The sequence below is a fragment of the Athalia rosae genome, chromosome 6, assembly GCF_917208135.1.
Source record: "Athalia rosae chromosome 6, iyAthRosa1.1, whole genome shotgun sequence".
In the NCBI taxonomy this organism is placed as follows: Eukaryota; Metazoa; Arthropoda; class Insecta; order Hymenoptera; family Athaliidae; genus Athalia; species Athalia rosae.
The window spans coordinates 3,816,844-3,830,432 of record NC_064031.1 but is presented as its reverse complement, the minus strand read 5'-3'; the positions used below and the strand labels follow the sequence as shown (position 1 = coordinate 3,830,432).

Sequence of the window (13,589 nt, the reverse complement as noted above, 5' to 3'; positions counted from 1 at the left end):
AATTGTATTGATTTTTTATCGAATTTTTACATCCCTTATTACTCCAGATTTCAATGGGTATCACGGTTATTACACACTGATCCCTTGAATAGAAAGGCCTATAATTTCGATCTGTCGTGTATAAGGAGATATATAATTGATATTTTGGTGAACAGAGGGTGGAATCAGAAAGACGGAGATCCTTAGGGAAGTACTTGGATAAATATTCACCATTTATCAACTGTATGAAATCAACTATTAATAATCATCCCTCCGTGTAATTTTGAATTATAATTACGAAATCAAAGGATCGGTAACCATATAATGGTAAAGTGATATGAACATTAATTAGATGGAGATCAGTTAATTATACATAATAAGAATAGACGCATGCAATGATGTTTGCTAATTACAATTAGAAACATTGATTAATAAAAACAAAACGACGGAAAAATTTTTAAATATGATTTGAATACACTTTGTACATACATAGTATGTATACCTCAGACTCAATTTTGAATCGTTTTAATCGTTACATCCAATTTATAATTTTGATGATGGTCGGTATGAGATGTGAATTTTTTTACAGGATATAAAATATAAAATATAAAATATAAAATATAAAATATAAAATATAAAATGTAATACACGCAAAGTAAAATGGCACATACGTTGGTGGATCGTAGGAGATTAATTGATAGTCAGAACTTCATGCACAGAATTAAAAAAAAAAAAAAAATCAACCCAGAAATTTTCTGCCCTCAGCAGTTCAACAGTGCTAAAAATTTTCGAATTAGATTTTTCGCAGGTGTATTCGTTTGCGTTTAGCACTGCGTTTACAACCTTAATTGAGTTATAAATCCGAACAATTCGAAAATACATAGTAGAATGAAAAGTAAATGATTAAAATTACAACTAACCATTTTTTCGAAGCAGGAAAAGCGAAAAGCCGATGAAACAGCCTCAGGATATTCTCATGCAATGATTGTGATAGGAATACCAAGTCAACACGTGGTACGACCGCGGCGTGGGTACGACCAGCGTCGACTGAAGATTGTGCGTGCTACGCACGGGTGTAGTAAATCAAAGTAAACACAATTCAAAAGTTGTTGAGCAGCGCCATGTGGCGGCTACTAACTTCGATTCAAATGCATACCGTATCGTAGCGCAATGTCGCAACCAAAGAGGATGGGGGGTCGCAACCTTACGGCAAAAAATTGTACCCCCTTGAAACTTGAAACGCGCGGGTCATCGTACCGGGTAGTCAAAAATTTCTCATGTGTATCACGCTATGTTTTTCTAAAGAATAAATTTGGTGTTGAGAATGTGATGGGTGAAATAATAATTCAGTGAACAATACAAGGTCAATTGATAGAATCTACAATTGGCTATAATTGAGTTACAGTGTTTAATGTAAATTGTTAACGTGATACAAATACATATTTGGAGGTTATCATGACCGGAGAACTCTCGAGCCTTTTAGGCTGCAAAGAACTTCTGATGTGGAGAATGTTTATGGCTATTTTGACGAGCATTTGTGCGCAATTCTTGATTATGAGTTCAGTTATTTTGATAATAAACTTTCGTATAATGCATCCACTATCGTGGATTGCAAACACTTGGGATGCTGTTACATGTATTCGGACTTGGGGTTACTTTTTGATTTTAGCTACAGTAATATTTCTGCAAGGTGTAATATGCAGCAAGTTTTATCTACATGCTCCTGTGTACCGTAAAAGCAGATTTACGATACTCCGTAATATTTTTAAGCCACATAATCTTCCTGCAGGAGCACTACATGTATTAGCTGGAGGTGTGCTTACCTGGCTCCACTTATCTCTGCGAGATGGTCATTATAATTCACTGACCATCAAATGCAATGCTGAAGACACTTGCTTGATTGAAGAAAATTTTTTCCTAATGCTCAGCGGCCTCTGGATTGGTCTCTACTCATTCATCAAGTCACATTTTTCCAATATTTATATTCAGTTTCCAATTATTCCTCGATCGAAATTTTCACAAATTAAATCTGGAATTTGGTCTCTTTTACCGCAAGCTATGCTGAATGCAGTTTCACCAATTCTGTGCTTTGTATTTTTTTACTACTTCAATGGAGGTTACTACAGGGAGAATATCCTCTTAATCTTCTCTATTAAAATGAAAGATGCACCATTGAACACGGTATATGGACTGCTCAACATTTCCCTGATCTTCTACGCTTGGCTCTTTGCCTCTGTGTTTATTTTGACCATGAACACCATGCATCTCTCGTTCCAAGCGTACCTCACACAAAGAGTTGATTTTGACATTGAACAGCAAAATATGTATGCCAATCAAATTTCAGAAATGACTCTTGCAGATGCACTTGCCATAGACAGAATACCCATAGTACAGCATTTGGCTTATTTTGACTTGGTTACTCTTGCTCAAAAAGAAAAATCCAAAAGATCTATTCTGTTTACTCTGAGTAGTCCAGGGTGCAGGCCATGCAACTGGAATGGGATAGCAATAAAATGTATCGGCCTTTTAACCAACTTCACAATTGAACTGAATCGAGCCTGTGCTATTAGCCAGAAGCCAACATCTAGCCCAGCAACACTGTGTACACCTGGAAAAATGTCAGATAATTTTTTCCAATATAGAATGAGAAATTTGACAACTGCCAAGCTCCTGGGATCAACAATGGACTCGTCAGTTCCCCCACGACAGACTTCAAGCGAAGATCAAATGGTTGGATCATTTTTCAAAAGCAAAAGAGACCAGTTTGTGACTTACCTATTCTCAAAACAGATCATCAAATATCTATTTGAAGAAAGCCTTGAAGAAAAGGTACGATACATCTTCACCAATGCCCAACCAGTAATTTGGGCAGCTGAAAGTATTTCTTCACTGATCGTTATCTCCCTTACGGAAGATCAATATGGCGTGATACAACAGGATTTACCAACTATCATCAGCACGTTATTAACTCTGAAAGAAGCTTTAGACAAACTACAAAAAGCAAATATATTTGTGAAAAGAACACAAAGTGATGATAAAGAAATGAGGCAAATGGTGACGTGCTTAAGAAGTGCAACAAAACGCAGTATTTATAGAATTACTACCACATTCAGGGACTATATGAAAGATTTGCTATTAGAACCAGATACCATGAGTCAACTACAGAGCTTTATGTCCTATAGGGAATGAGATTCGAGTTTTCTAGATCACCATTGTTTGTAATACCTGTACTATGACATGAATATTTTGTTATTATTTACTTTTTGTTCCTTTACTGATTTAAAAAAAAAAGTAGTCCATAGATCAGTACTCAGTTTGTACTACAGTAGGTTGCAAAATTCAGAATATGGTCATTGTTTATGACAATGAAAGTATCTCCTTATCATACAAATGTAATCAAATTATTCAACTAACTCTGCACTATTGTATCGGATTCATAATTGCCTAAGTTTGTCAGCTTTCCGATTACTGGTGTATAATTATTGGTATTAAACCATTTGTACATTTATTAATTTTTCAGAATAAAATTACAATTTTCATATCAAACCAGTTATTTGTTGATGGTCATAGTGTCATGATCAAATTATCAAATAACAATTCTGTTAGTAACTATATAGGGGACTGTTCCAAATGAAAACTGTAGGTTGTTAGCAATTTATTCAAAGTAACTGCTATATAAAAATAATATGTACACAGTCCAGTTATACTCTTTTCAAATGCTGTACAACGCTAAGATTATAGAATAATTCATTCCGTAACATGGACCAACAAGATAGTTGGGCTTTTTGAATTATTGGCAAATATTCACGTAATTGTTTCTCCTCAGCTATCGTTTTACCGTGAGCTTTCAAAAATGCTCCAAGATACGCTTGGGCTAGTTCAAAATCCTTTCTACTATTTAGCATGGAGAAAATCATTTTTAAAAATTGAGACATAACTTCAACTGAGCCTCCCATGTGCAATGCAAGGGATTGTATTTCAAAGTCAATCGCACTGGGCCCAAGGGATTTGATTCTTTCTACAACCTCAGAAAAATCATTTATCTCACTTGAAAGTTGCAACAACTTTCCAAAAACTGTAAGGCTTTCAAAATTCGTAGGTACCATCATCCTACTAGTCTGTTCTTTTGAATTCGTATCTCCCAAGTCGAACTGAACTTCCAAGGAGGGAATTGTAGGAAGAAAGAAAGGAGCAGCCTCTGGTGCTTTCGGAGCCTCTTTTGGCTTGTTTCTTTTCTTAACAATATCTATATTGAGTAAATTTTGCCACCTCGAGTTAGGCAGAGTCGACATCGTTATCAGCTGTGAGTGGATTTGTTCGGGAGATACAAACTCATCGTCCTTATCATCCGTTTCATTGTCACCATCCACAAATACCTGATTAGGGTCTGATGCAGAACCTGGCAATCCCAAAATAGGGCCACTGGTATCGGCCGGTAATGATGTCAGTGACACATGAGAATACAGAGTTCGGTTTGACCACAGATAAATTCCCAGATTACAAACATGTGCAGTAGCGAGGTATTGTCCAGTTGGGGAAAAATTTAAAGATATGCATGCTTCTTCAACCTGCAAAGAACAGATTATTCGTATCAAGAATTAAATAAATTCTGAAAATCTCTGATGGTTTCTACCATATTTATGTTACACATACACTAAAAATATCAACAAGCTGCGCAGATGGTATATCCCATGTACGAATGGTGTGATCCATTGAGGCTGTTATCAACCATCGAGCATCGGGACTGAACGTTGCATCTGTAATGCGGCCAGTGTGCCCGTAAAAATGACGAACTATCCTTCTAGTATCTAAATCGATAAGTACTATGCTCAAATCCTCCAATGCCAATGCCAGAAGCGACGTTTCTGCGTGACTTCGCACCCATTCAACAGACTCCTTTACTTCAATTATAGTCTTAGGTGAAGAATCTATGATATGCAATAAGAAAATGTTACTAAATAATCTTGACCTGCTGGATGATATACAATTATCACTGTGATAATTTACCTTTTGAGGTTTTGAAATGCCAGAATTTGATGAAAGCATCTCTGCCTGTTGTCACAACGATTTGGTTTAAGGCATCAACAGCTACTCCACTCACAGCAGCTGAGTGCCCTCCAGTTTCTCCTCCATAGGTGGCCCTGTGTATGCCTGATTGCATGTTGAATCTGTCAGTGTGCCCCGTGCTATATCCGATTATAACAAAATTGCCACAATGGGTTATGCAAAGACTGGTGGCTGTAGCATTAGGTTTGTGGTCAAATCTCTTTGGTAATAATTTCAGCTCTCCCATTTTTAATTTGTCATAAGACCATGTGGTAACAACGCCCAAACCCAAATGGGACGCAGCTATGTTGTCCCAGTCTTTTTCCCTAGCTGATTCAGAAGCCAATCCCGTTATTGATGGCATAATTAATGGGTCTTCCATAGCTCTACTCTTTTTCTTCGATGCTTTTCTATTGAAGGACGCTCTCCCAAGGCTTTTGTTAAAAGTTTCAGTGAGAGTAGAGAATATTCTCAGAGAAGAATCTCCTCCAGCACTCAGTATATTATTTCCATCACTCCCATGAAACCGAATAAAGGTCGGTGGTTCCATGTGACCCTCACGTACCCTTAGAAGTCTGGCACCTCCATCCGCTAAGTCAAAAATCCACAACTTCAGGGAATTATCCGGGGATGAAGTTACTAGAAGAGGTTCATTTGGGAGACTTTTGAGGCCAGTTACTGAACCAAAGTGAGCATTTGATAACTGATAGTCAACCCTTTTTTTCTCTAAATTCCAAAAAACTATGTGACCAGCCAAACTCCCTGTAGCCATTATAGGATGCCCATCACTTCTAAAGCCGATCGAAGTTACCATCCCCCAGTCTTGGATGAATTCCATCACTATTGTGTCATATTTGATGTTATGCAAGATGATCTTTCCACTGGCTAAACCAACAGCTATGACATCAATGGCTGGGGCTTGTTCCAAAACACTCACAGGAGAGTTCCACCCTGCAAAAGTGTAAATCATCTTGGCACTCTTCAAATTCCACAACTGCAGTTCTCCTTGCTCGCTTCCAAGTAAGACTTTATTTATATATGTACTTGGATGTACGATTGTTGTGACTTGAAAAATACTATTAGCAAAGTTTAGCTCCAAGATAATGTCTTCTGTTTTGATCTCCCACACCTTTAAATTACTATCCTCGTCTATGGATATTAGGTGAGCTCCAAAGGGTAACAGGATGTGAACGGGTGACTCGTGACCTGTGTAAGTATGTTTTAATTCTGTTCCACGCCTCCAAGCATAAATTTTGTTTTCACTTGCTGTAAAGACATGCCAAGCATCGGCAGATATGCAAGTTATATCTGCATCGTGTATACCAGAGACGCTTAATAGCGTGAAGTGAGAGCACCCATAGGTGTGAAATGCTCTACCTACGCACGTTACTATCAAATTTTCTTTTCTTCTTTTAATGTACCTTGTAACCAGAGGTACGTGATTACTGACGTATCCTAGAGCACGATTTCCCGAAAATATTTTGCTGTGTGACATTGTAAACCCAAGTGAAAAATACCTTGTTGCGTTGAATTTCAATAAGACCACATTATATTAAACTTCTAATTAGCAACTATAAATTTTATGTTGGTTAGATTTGAAACACGTGTGTCAGCCACGACCGCTTAAAGTGTCAACATTTGTGTATCGCCACTTGGTGCTTCAAAGTGCCTGAGTATGAGGTCTCTAGCTGCTTATATTGCCCTACCATTCTACCCTTAGAGCACAAGATTCTACCAGAAGTGACTTTTTTACTGATAGATTACTTGTGGATCCAATGTGGGTCCGATGAGAAAAAAAGTTATTCTCGTATTATACCACTGGCCCCATCTCTCTTCATTTTTTTAGAAACTGTTGGAATGAAAAGTGAGAATATAACAAAACACCTCAAATGTCATATTTTGCATCAATGTGGACGTGTTTTCCCATATTTCAGTAAGTGAATTATTCAAGAATTATGTCTCTGAACTAAATGCCACGCCGAATTCAAATATATCAAGAAAACCATAAATCACATGCCATTTACAATCTAAAGAAATCAAATTTGTGAAAGTACTACGCAATGGATACTTTGAAAGCAGAAATACTAAAGAAACGAAAACAGTTAGAAGATAGCAAAATTCTGGTGAGTTGACATGAAATATCCAACTTTTCTGTCTTTGAACTATTTATCCTCTGATTTGTCTAAAGCACACAGTATATTTTCAAATGAATAATTCAAATACAGCAGAACAACAAAAAATACTTTCGTAGAGGAGAATTGGCAGCCAAGGAACAAGAAGAATACTTTGAAAAATATGGCCACAAGAAAGACTTAATCAAATCTGATATTAGCGATCACTTGGAAGACTCTGTAGCAAATAATGGGCAAGAACATTTGGCGCTGTCGAGGCCTGAAGTTATAAGACGATTACGCGAACGAGGAGAGCCAATACTCTTGTTTGGAGAAACAGAATTAGAAGCCTTCAGAAGACTTAGGAAACGTGAGATAGCAGAACCGGAAGTCAACAAGGTATGTAAATCTAAAGTTACCCTGTACTCTAAATATTTGAAACAGAAGTCTTTCACTTTTAATTTTCACAGGGTTTCCGCAACGACTTTCAAGAAGCTATGGAGCAAGTGGATCAGGCATATCTAGATGAAATTTTAGAATCATCAAAGCCACAAGATAGGGAAGGTAAAGGAGATGTGCACGTGCCTGACGAAGGAGTAACTTACGAAGATATACAGAAAATGTCTGCCAAATTAAATTGCGGAGACAGGGATTATGACATGAATGTGATTACTCAGTTTTTACAATTCCTTGTCAAAATGTGGGGCAACCAATTGAACAGCAGGGCTGCTCTTGATAAAAATGGAACCAGAGGAAAAATGGCTAGTGCTACTTACGCCCAAACTAGAGAATATTTGAAACCATTACTCAGAAAACTTAAAAACAAATCGTTGCCTGAAGACATCACCGATAGTCTTACCGAAATTGTTAAGCATCTCCTAGAACGTAATTATATATTGGTTGGTATTATATTTTACTCTCCCATATAGTTAATTCGCCCATTTTCATTCGTTTCCATGGGCCTAAGCCTAAGATATCTATTTGTTCCAGGCTAGTGATGCCTATCTCCAAATGGCGATCGGCAACTCACCTTGGCCCATTGGGGTCACTATGGTGGGTATCCATGCCCGTACAGGTCGTGAAAAAATTTTCTCCAAGAATGTTGCACACGTTATGAATGATGAAACACAGCGTAAATACATACAAGCACTCAAAAGGTTGATGACTAAATGCCAAGAATATTATCCCACTGATCCATCTCGCTGCGTGGAGTATGCAAAAAACAATTAGGTGATGTGCATAGATATTAAAATATTACCACGTATTCAATTATTGTTATTTATCAGTTGCAATTGTGCATAAAATTAGAATCAATTCACTCTTTAATGTTATCAGTAAAATAACTCACAGCAATATGCTAGTTATTTTTAGTACAATATAAACCCATCGTTTCGTAGCTGTAAAAGAATTTTAAAAGTCTACAAATTTATACACATACATAGACTGGAGTTACATGTAACACTCATATGATTTGAACATGAATAGAAATGAAATAATATTTCATATATAATGTCTTACAGCCAATTTGAATAATTGTCAGGAACTGCAGATTGGGTAATAAATTATTTGGTCATTGCAGCAGCTAGCTCCTCTGATCTTTTCACACCTGATTCGACTGCATTCATTAAAGCTCCCCTTAAATATTATTTAAAAATATTAATTATGATAATACCTTAAACACTAATGGGTTTGTCGTTCTTACCTGACACCACCTTGTTCCAAAGCATACATTCCTGTTATGGTAGTGCCACCTGGAGAGCAGACTTCATCTTTCAATTGACCTGGATGACGTCCAGTTTGCAGAACCATTTTGCCAGCTCCTACTAGGACTTGTGCTGAGAATTTGGTAGCCAATGCACGTGGGACGCCCATTTTCACAGCGCCATCAGCAAGGGCTTCAGTAATCAAGTATGCCTTTTTAAAGAAAAATTAAAAAATTGTCAAATGTTCCTGGTTTTGTACCAATTTTTTTTTTTTTTTTTGTTGTCTCATAGTATCTGTGGTTTAACTACAACTTATATTTATAGATTGATAGATGATTCTGATTATTACAAAAATTTTAGTCAGTAACAATATAGAATGTAATATATACATCAAAGAATTCAGACTTGGTATACATACGTAAGCAGGAGCAGAAGATGTTAGCCCACCAATAGGATTCATGAGATATTCTTCTACTTTTTCACTAATTCCGAGAGGTGAAAACATAGCGTTCACATGATTTTGATCTTCAAGAGTTGCACCCTTCGAACACCACACTGGAAAAATTGAATTGAGTTTTTGAGCCACAATCTGATTTGCTTTGTTCACTTTTCTGAATATGCTAATAACAGATTAACTCACCAATTACACCCTCACCAACCATCATAGGGGTATTAGGCATTGTTCTGACTATTCTGGGTTCAGGTAAAATAGCACTCAGTTTCTATAAAAATTTGCTTGATTTACAACTGCTACTTTTAAATAGATAGTTGATAAAAATCGATTATTGTGGTTTTCTCGATTTTTTGTACTCACAGAGTAAAGAACATTCAAAGTCACACCGACCAGTACAGACACATATAATTTTCCTGTTACTTTTTTGCTTAAACCATTTGCAATCCCAGCTAGAGCATCATCTAACATGGGAGGTTTCATCGACAGAAATATAATATCACTATTTTCAACAACCTGTGCATTATTTAATGTTGTATGAGCTCCTAAATCATTCCAAAATTCAAACGACCGGTTTGTTTTCCCAGACACCCAGACATTATCAGCGTTCAATATACCTGTAGTAGTAGAAAACCTACATTATTGTTCTATTGCTAGAATTCATCTGTATTGTTGCAAATAATCACGTTGTTCTCTGCTCTCAATACGAACATCTTCAGATCTCTCATCACAATGAAGAATCAAATAAATATCTCTCAAGCTTTTCCATTTGTTTGGCATTGAGTAACTGTGACATACCTTTACGAATAAGACCTGCACCAATGGCACTAGCCATGTTTCCACCTCCGATGAACCCAATGTTCATATTTGTTAAATTTTGGAGTGCATCCATAATGAATTCTTGGTGAGACAGTGTTCAGGTCTAAATCAGTTGAAGAGTAAATTAGGACTGAGCACAATACTCTTGATATTGTATTTTATGCATTCAATGAAATGATAAATCCTATAAGAGCTTGTACATTCACTTAACGTATATTGTAATCAGTTGCACACACAGACCGTTGAGCAAAAGGTCAGTTTATAATGAAGATATATATTGATTTAAGTTATGGAAGCTGCTGCTCTTATTTGCTCATCACTTTGATCCGATTGACTACGATGCAAACGATATACCTAAATGCATCCAATACGAGCTAATCTACCTGATCCGATCACTGATATTACGGAAAGAGATACTTACTAAGTGGCAGAGAAGCCGTGCTCAATGGAATAACTGTGATAGAGCAAAAGAAAAGAATCATAGTGGTGCTCTCCAATTGTAAAATATACATATGATATTTCTTTCAATTCTGATTTACAGAGTAAATACATGACTGAAGACATTAGGGTACAGCCAAACTGCAATAACGACGATTCTCAATTGAACAGGTGTGACAAATCAAATATTATCGACACCAAAACTGTTGACAATTTATCATGGTGATGATGAACTGATACAAATTCATATTTCAAAGTTATAGTCATTTATGGACAAGTCAAGAATAAAAATTCCATCCGATATTATATTATTGTGGCATTGAACGCATTTTAAATGTTTTGTCAGAGAAAGCTTATCAATACCGAAAAATGGAGGGGAAAATTTTCAGAGATATTCGAGAGTATATTATGGTAACTTTTAACGATAAATTCACTGCTGATCGAGAGCATTCAATTAAATGTACGAATATCAAAATATTCAATAAACATATCTTTCAAAGCTACCCCCTGGCCTATGCTTATATCACACTCTGAATTGTGAAGGTGATGGAATTGATACCTACTTTTGTAAGCATTTTTTGCTCAACTGCCTAAAGTGATTAATAACAGTAATTTTTTTCGTACAGTATCTTAGACAAAAATACCAACTAACATGAGCTCTAGAGAATCAGCTCGATCGAATTACAAAATTGTCTACAGTTTGAGATTGTCTGGTACTACCTTCACAATCAAATATAATACAATCAGAGTATTCCCTGTTAAGTGACAATTATGAACAAGATTGACTATTGAATAGCACTCAAAACATTGCAATATTTACTACAAATTTTTTCTAATTAGATTATAATTAGTATATCATGTAGATGAATAATCATAATTGAGGTAGTTTAATTCACTCTTTGCCATCCCATGATTTATTGGCTCTTGGTACTTTTTGCTTATCTTTTTCAGATTGTGCATACCTCATGTCAAGAGTTTCATTTGATCTATGACCTCAGGTTTAATTTTTCAATTTACTTGCTATTTGAGATTGCACATTATCATGAAGTTGCTGATATAGTTGATATAGGCATTGCATACATTCTTCAATCATTTGGTTACTTAGGATGACTACTGTAATCGTTGTTAATGAGGTGTTATCATGGTTATCACTAATAAACACTGCACATTCTACACTGAACTTAGTAGTTATGAAGTAAATAACACTGATATGTATGTACCATCAAATTTTTGCAGTAAACAAAATCGTGAAACTGCTACAATACTTGAATGGATGTAATGAATTTTGGATAATTAACAGAGGTATGGAAGATCTCAAAAGCAGTCAAGTTATCTACATATTTTGAAACTAAGGATGTTTCAAAACTAAATTAATATTTCATACTACACCGACATGTACTAAAGTGATCTTGAGATTGGAACCAAGAAATGTGAATTACAGATTTTTAGAGGAATCGCAATAGCACGAATCATTACTTCTTGAATATGAATCAAAAACACAATATGCAGCCTGAAAAAGAATTTTACTTGAACAAAACTGTTCTGAAATATTGTTCGAAAAATATATGTATACTTGCTAACGTTGAAGTTCAGTTTGCACACAATGATCAAGATTTTGGGAGAAAACTATCACATTCTTCTTATTGGAAGTATAATACACACCGAGTAAACCCAACGTCCATCCACCCTCCCATCAATCTCCTGTCAACATGGTAAACAAATGGCCCAGAGAGAAGTGTATTTAAATACCACCTGTCTCATGTATACGATAGTAAAAAAAATCGGCAGATAACACGAGTACCTAACCTAGTTAACGTCACGTAGCTCTGAGTTGTGACCTGGTTGTGATCTAGCTCATAATGTTGTCTAGACGAATACCTGTAATAATCAGGCAAAGATGTTTACAGATGGGTATGCCGGCTAATAACATAGTTTGTGGATACATAGAAAAATTCGATAATCAATACAATGTTAAGAAATTATTGAATTTTAAACAAGTTCCAAATATTCAAGATAGCTTAAGTGTCTTAAAGAGATTCAAACACAAGAAAAATCGTTCAAAGCAAAAGGTTTGCTGAGTTTACTTTCATGCGATTTTCTGTGGAGTTGTTCTTAACTTTATTGATCACTTATCTGATACCTGAAAACTGTTTTCCTATCAATAGCAAGATGAAAGTGATGATGATGATGATGATGATGATGAGGATGAAGATGATGATATAGTACTAGACAAAGGATCACAATTACTTTCTGTAGCAGTTAATTCTCTTCGCATTGATCTTATACTCAAAGCTGGACTGAATATGCCACGAAAGTGAGTTATGCAATGCTGAAAAATTTAAATAAAAGATATTGAATGATACAGGTCTATAATTGTAGCAATTTCATTAATATCTTGTTCTTACAGTAGGGTGGAAACTGCGTTCTATGAAAGTAAATTGCGGATAAATGGCAATAAGGTATTGAAGAAAGGCGAAAGGGTAAGATTAGATCTTCTTAATCTTCTGTAGTTGATGAATTGAAATCCAATAAATTTCTACTCTACCTTATTTTGCAGTGTAAAATTGGTGATGAAATTGATCTGATACGTGGGGTTAGTTCAACAAATCCAGATTTCTTATCCGTTTCTCGTATTGAGATATTAAATGTAAAAGAAGGTACCGATCATGTAAAAGTGAAACTTCAGCGAACAAAGGTTTTAACGATTGAAAACTACATCGATGCTTGGACACCAGTTAGCATCTGAGGTGTTCTGATGTGAAAACATTGTTCGAAGTATATTCGCCAGGAATTGAAAACTAGTAAAGGATTTTACTTCATCCTCACTGCTTTTGTCAGTAGTGATGTTGGAATACTAGACAACTTATAAATAAAATGTAATACAAGGCCAGAGTTATGAAAGAATAATCTGATGTCATATTTGAAGAGCTACAACACGAAAAATAGTTGTGAATTTATCTTTATCAGTATATGTTCCTTGTTACTTTTGTTTGCACAAGTACAAAAAATATATTGGTATACGAACAGTTTTTTCAGCCTATG

At 35.8% G+C, this 13,589-nt stretch overlaps 5 protein-coding genes across 8 annotated transcripts; 3 read left to right on the top strand and 2 right to left on the bottom strand.

Moving 5' to 3' along the window:
* Positions 1 to 1,151: 1,151 nt before the first annotated feature.
* LOC105683870 (nucleoporin NDC1) lies at positions 1,152 to 3,525 on the top strand. Its single transcript, XM_012396812.3, has one exon. The coding sequence runs from the start codon at positions 1,435 to 1,437 to the stop codon at positions 3,166 to 3,168; it is 1,734 nt and encodes a 577-aa protein (XP_012252235.2). The 5' UTR covers positions 1,152 to 1,434; the 3' UTR covers positions 3,169 to 3,525.
* A 94-nt stretch (positions 3,526 to 3,619) lies between these two features.
* Positions 3,620 to 6,662, bottom strand: LOC105683867 (WD repeat-containing protein 36). Its single transcript, XM_012396810.4, has 3 exons — positions 4,987 to 6,662; positions 4,633 to 4,907; positions 3,620 to 4,547 (listed from the first exon to the last, which is right to left on the bottom strand). Exons 1-3 carry the CDS (start codon positions 6,518 to 6,520, stop codon positions 3,681 to 3,683), a joined length of 2,676 nt encoding a protein of 891 aa, XP_012252233.2. The 5' UTR covers positions 6,521 to 6,662; the 3' UTR covers positions 3,620 to 3,680.
* A 232-nt stretch (positions 6,663 to 6,894) lies between these two features.
* Positions 6,895 to 8,746, top strand: LOC105683872 (pre-mRNA-splicing factor 18). 2 transcript variants are annotated; one of them, XM_020851115.3, is made up of 4 exons: positions 6,895 to 7,148; positions 7,254 to 7,535; positions 7,607 to 8,035; positions 8,127 to 8,746. In XM_020851115.3, the coding sequence occupies exons 1-4, from the start codon at positions 7,086 to 7,088 to the stop codon at positions 8,364 to 8,366; spliced, it is 1,014 nt and encodes a 337-aa protein (XP_020706774.1). In that variant the 5' UTR covers positions 6,895 to 7,085; the 3' UTR covers positions 8,367 to 8,746. The 2 variants fall into 2 exon arrangements, with proteins under 2 accessions (XP_020706774.1, XP_020706773.1); XM_020851114.3 differs by having other exon boundaries at positions 6,898 to 7,148; positions 7,251 to 7,535.
* On the bottom strand, positions 8,401 to 12,327 carry LOC105683873 (pyrroline-5-carboxylate reductase). 2 transcript variants are annotated; one of them, XM_012396821.3, is made up of 8 exons: positions 10,531 to 10,555; positions 10,089 to 10,212; positions 9,654 to 9,907; positions 9,480 to 9,561; positions 9,258 to 9,394; positions 8,839 to 9,050; positions 8,655 to 8,771; positions 8,401 to 8,533 (listed from the first exon to the last, which is right to left on the bottom strand). In XM_012396821.3, exons 2-7 carry the CDS (start codon positions 10,180 to 10,182, stop codon positions 8,699 to 8,701), a joined length of 852 nt encoding a protein of 283 aa, XP_012252244.2. In that variant the 5' UTR covers positions 10,183 to 10,212; positions 10,531 to 10,555; the 3' UTR covers positions 8,401 to 8,533; positions 8,655 to 8,698. The 2 variants fall into 2 exon arrangements, with proteins under 2 accessions (XP_012252244.2, XP_048512915.1); XM_048656958.1 differs by lacking the exon at positions 10,531 to 10,555 and adding an exon at positions 12,210 to 12,327 and having other exon boundaries at positions 8,441 to 8,771.
* On the top strand, positions 10,688 to 13,576 carry LOC105683875 (mitochondrial transcription rescue factor 1). 2 transcript variants are annotated; one of them, XM_048656959.1, is made up of 4 exons: positions 10,688 to 11,114; positions 12,713 to 12,861; positions 12,955 to 13,027; positions 13,105 to 13,576. In XM_048656959.1, exons 1-4 carry the CDS (start codon positions 11,094 to 11,096, stop codon positions 13,291 to 13,293), a joined length of 432 nt encoding a protein of 143 aa, XP_048512916.1. In that variant the 5' UTR covers positions 10,688 to 11,093; the 3' UTR covers positions 13,294 to 13,576. The 2 variants fall into 2 exon arrangements, with proteins under 2 accessions (XP_048512916.1, XP_012252246.2); XM_012396823.3 differs by lacking the exon at positions 10,688 to 11,114 and adding an exon at positions 12,407 to 12,616.
* Positions 13,577 to 13,589: the final 13 nt, after the last annotated feature.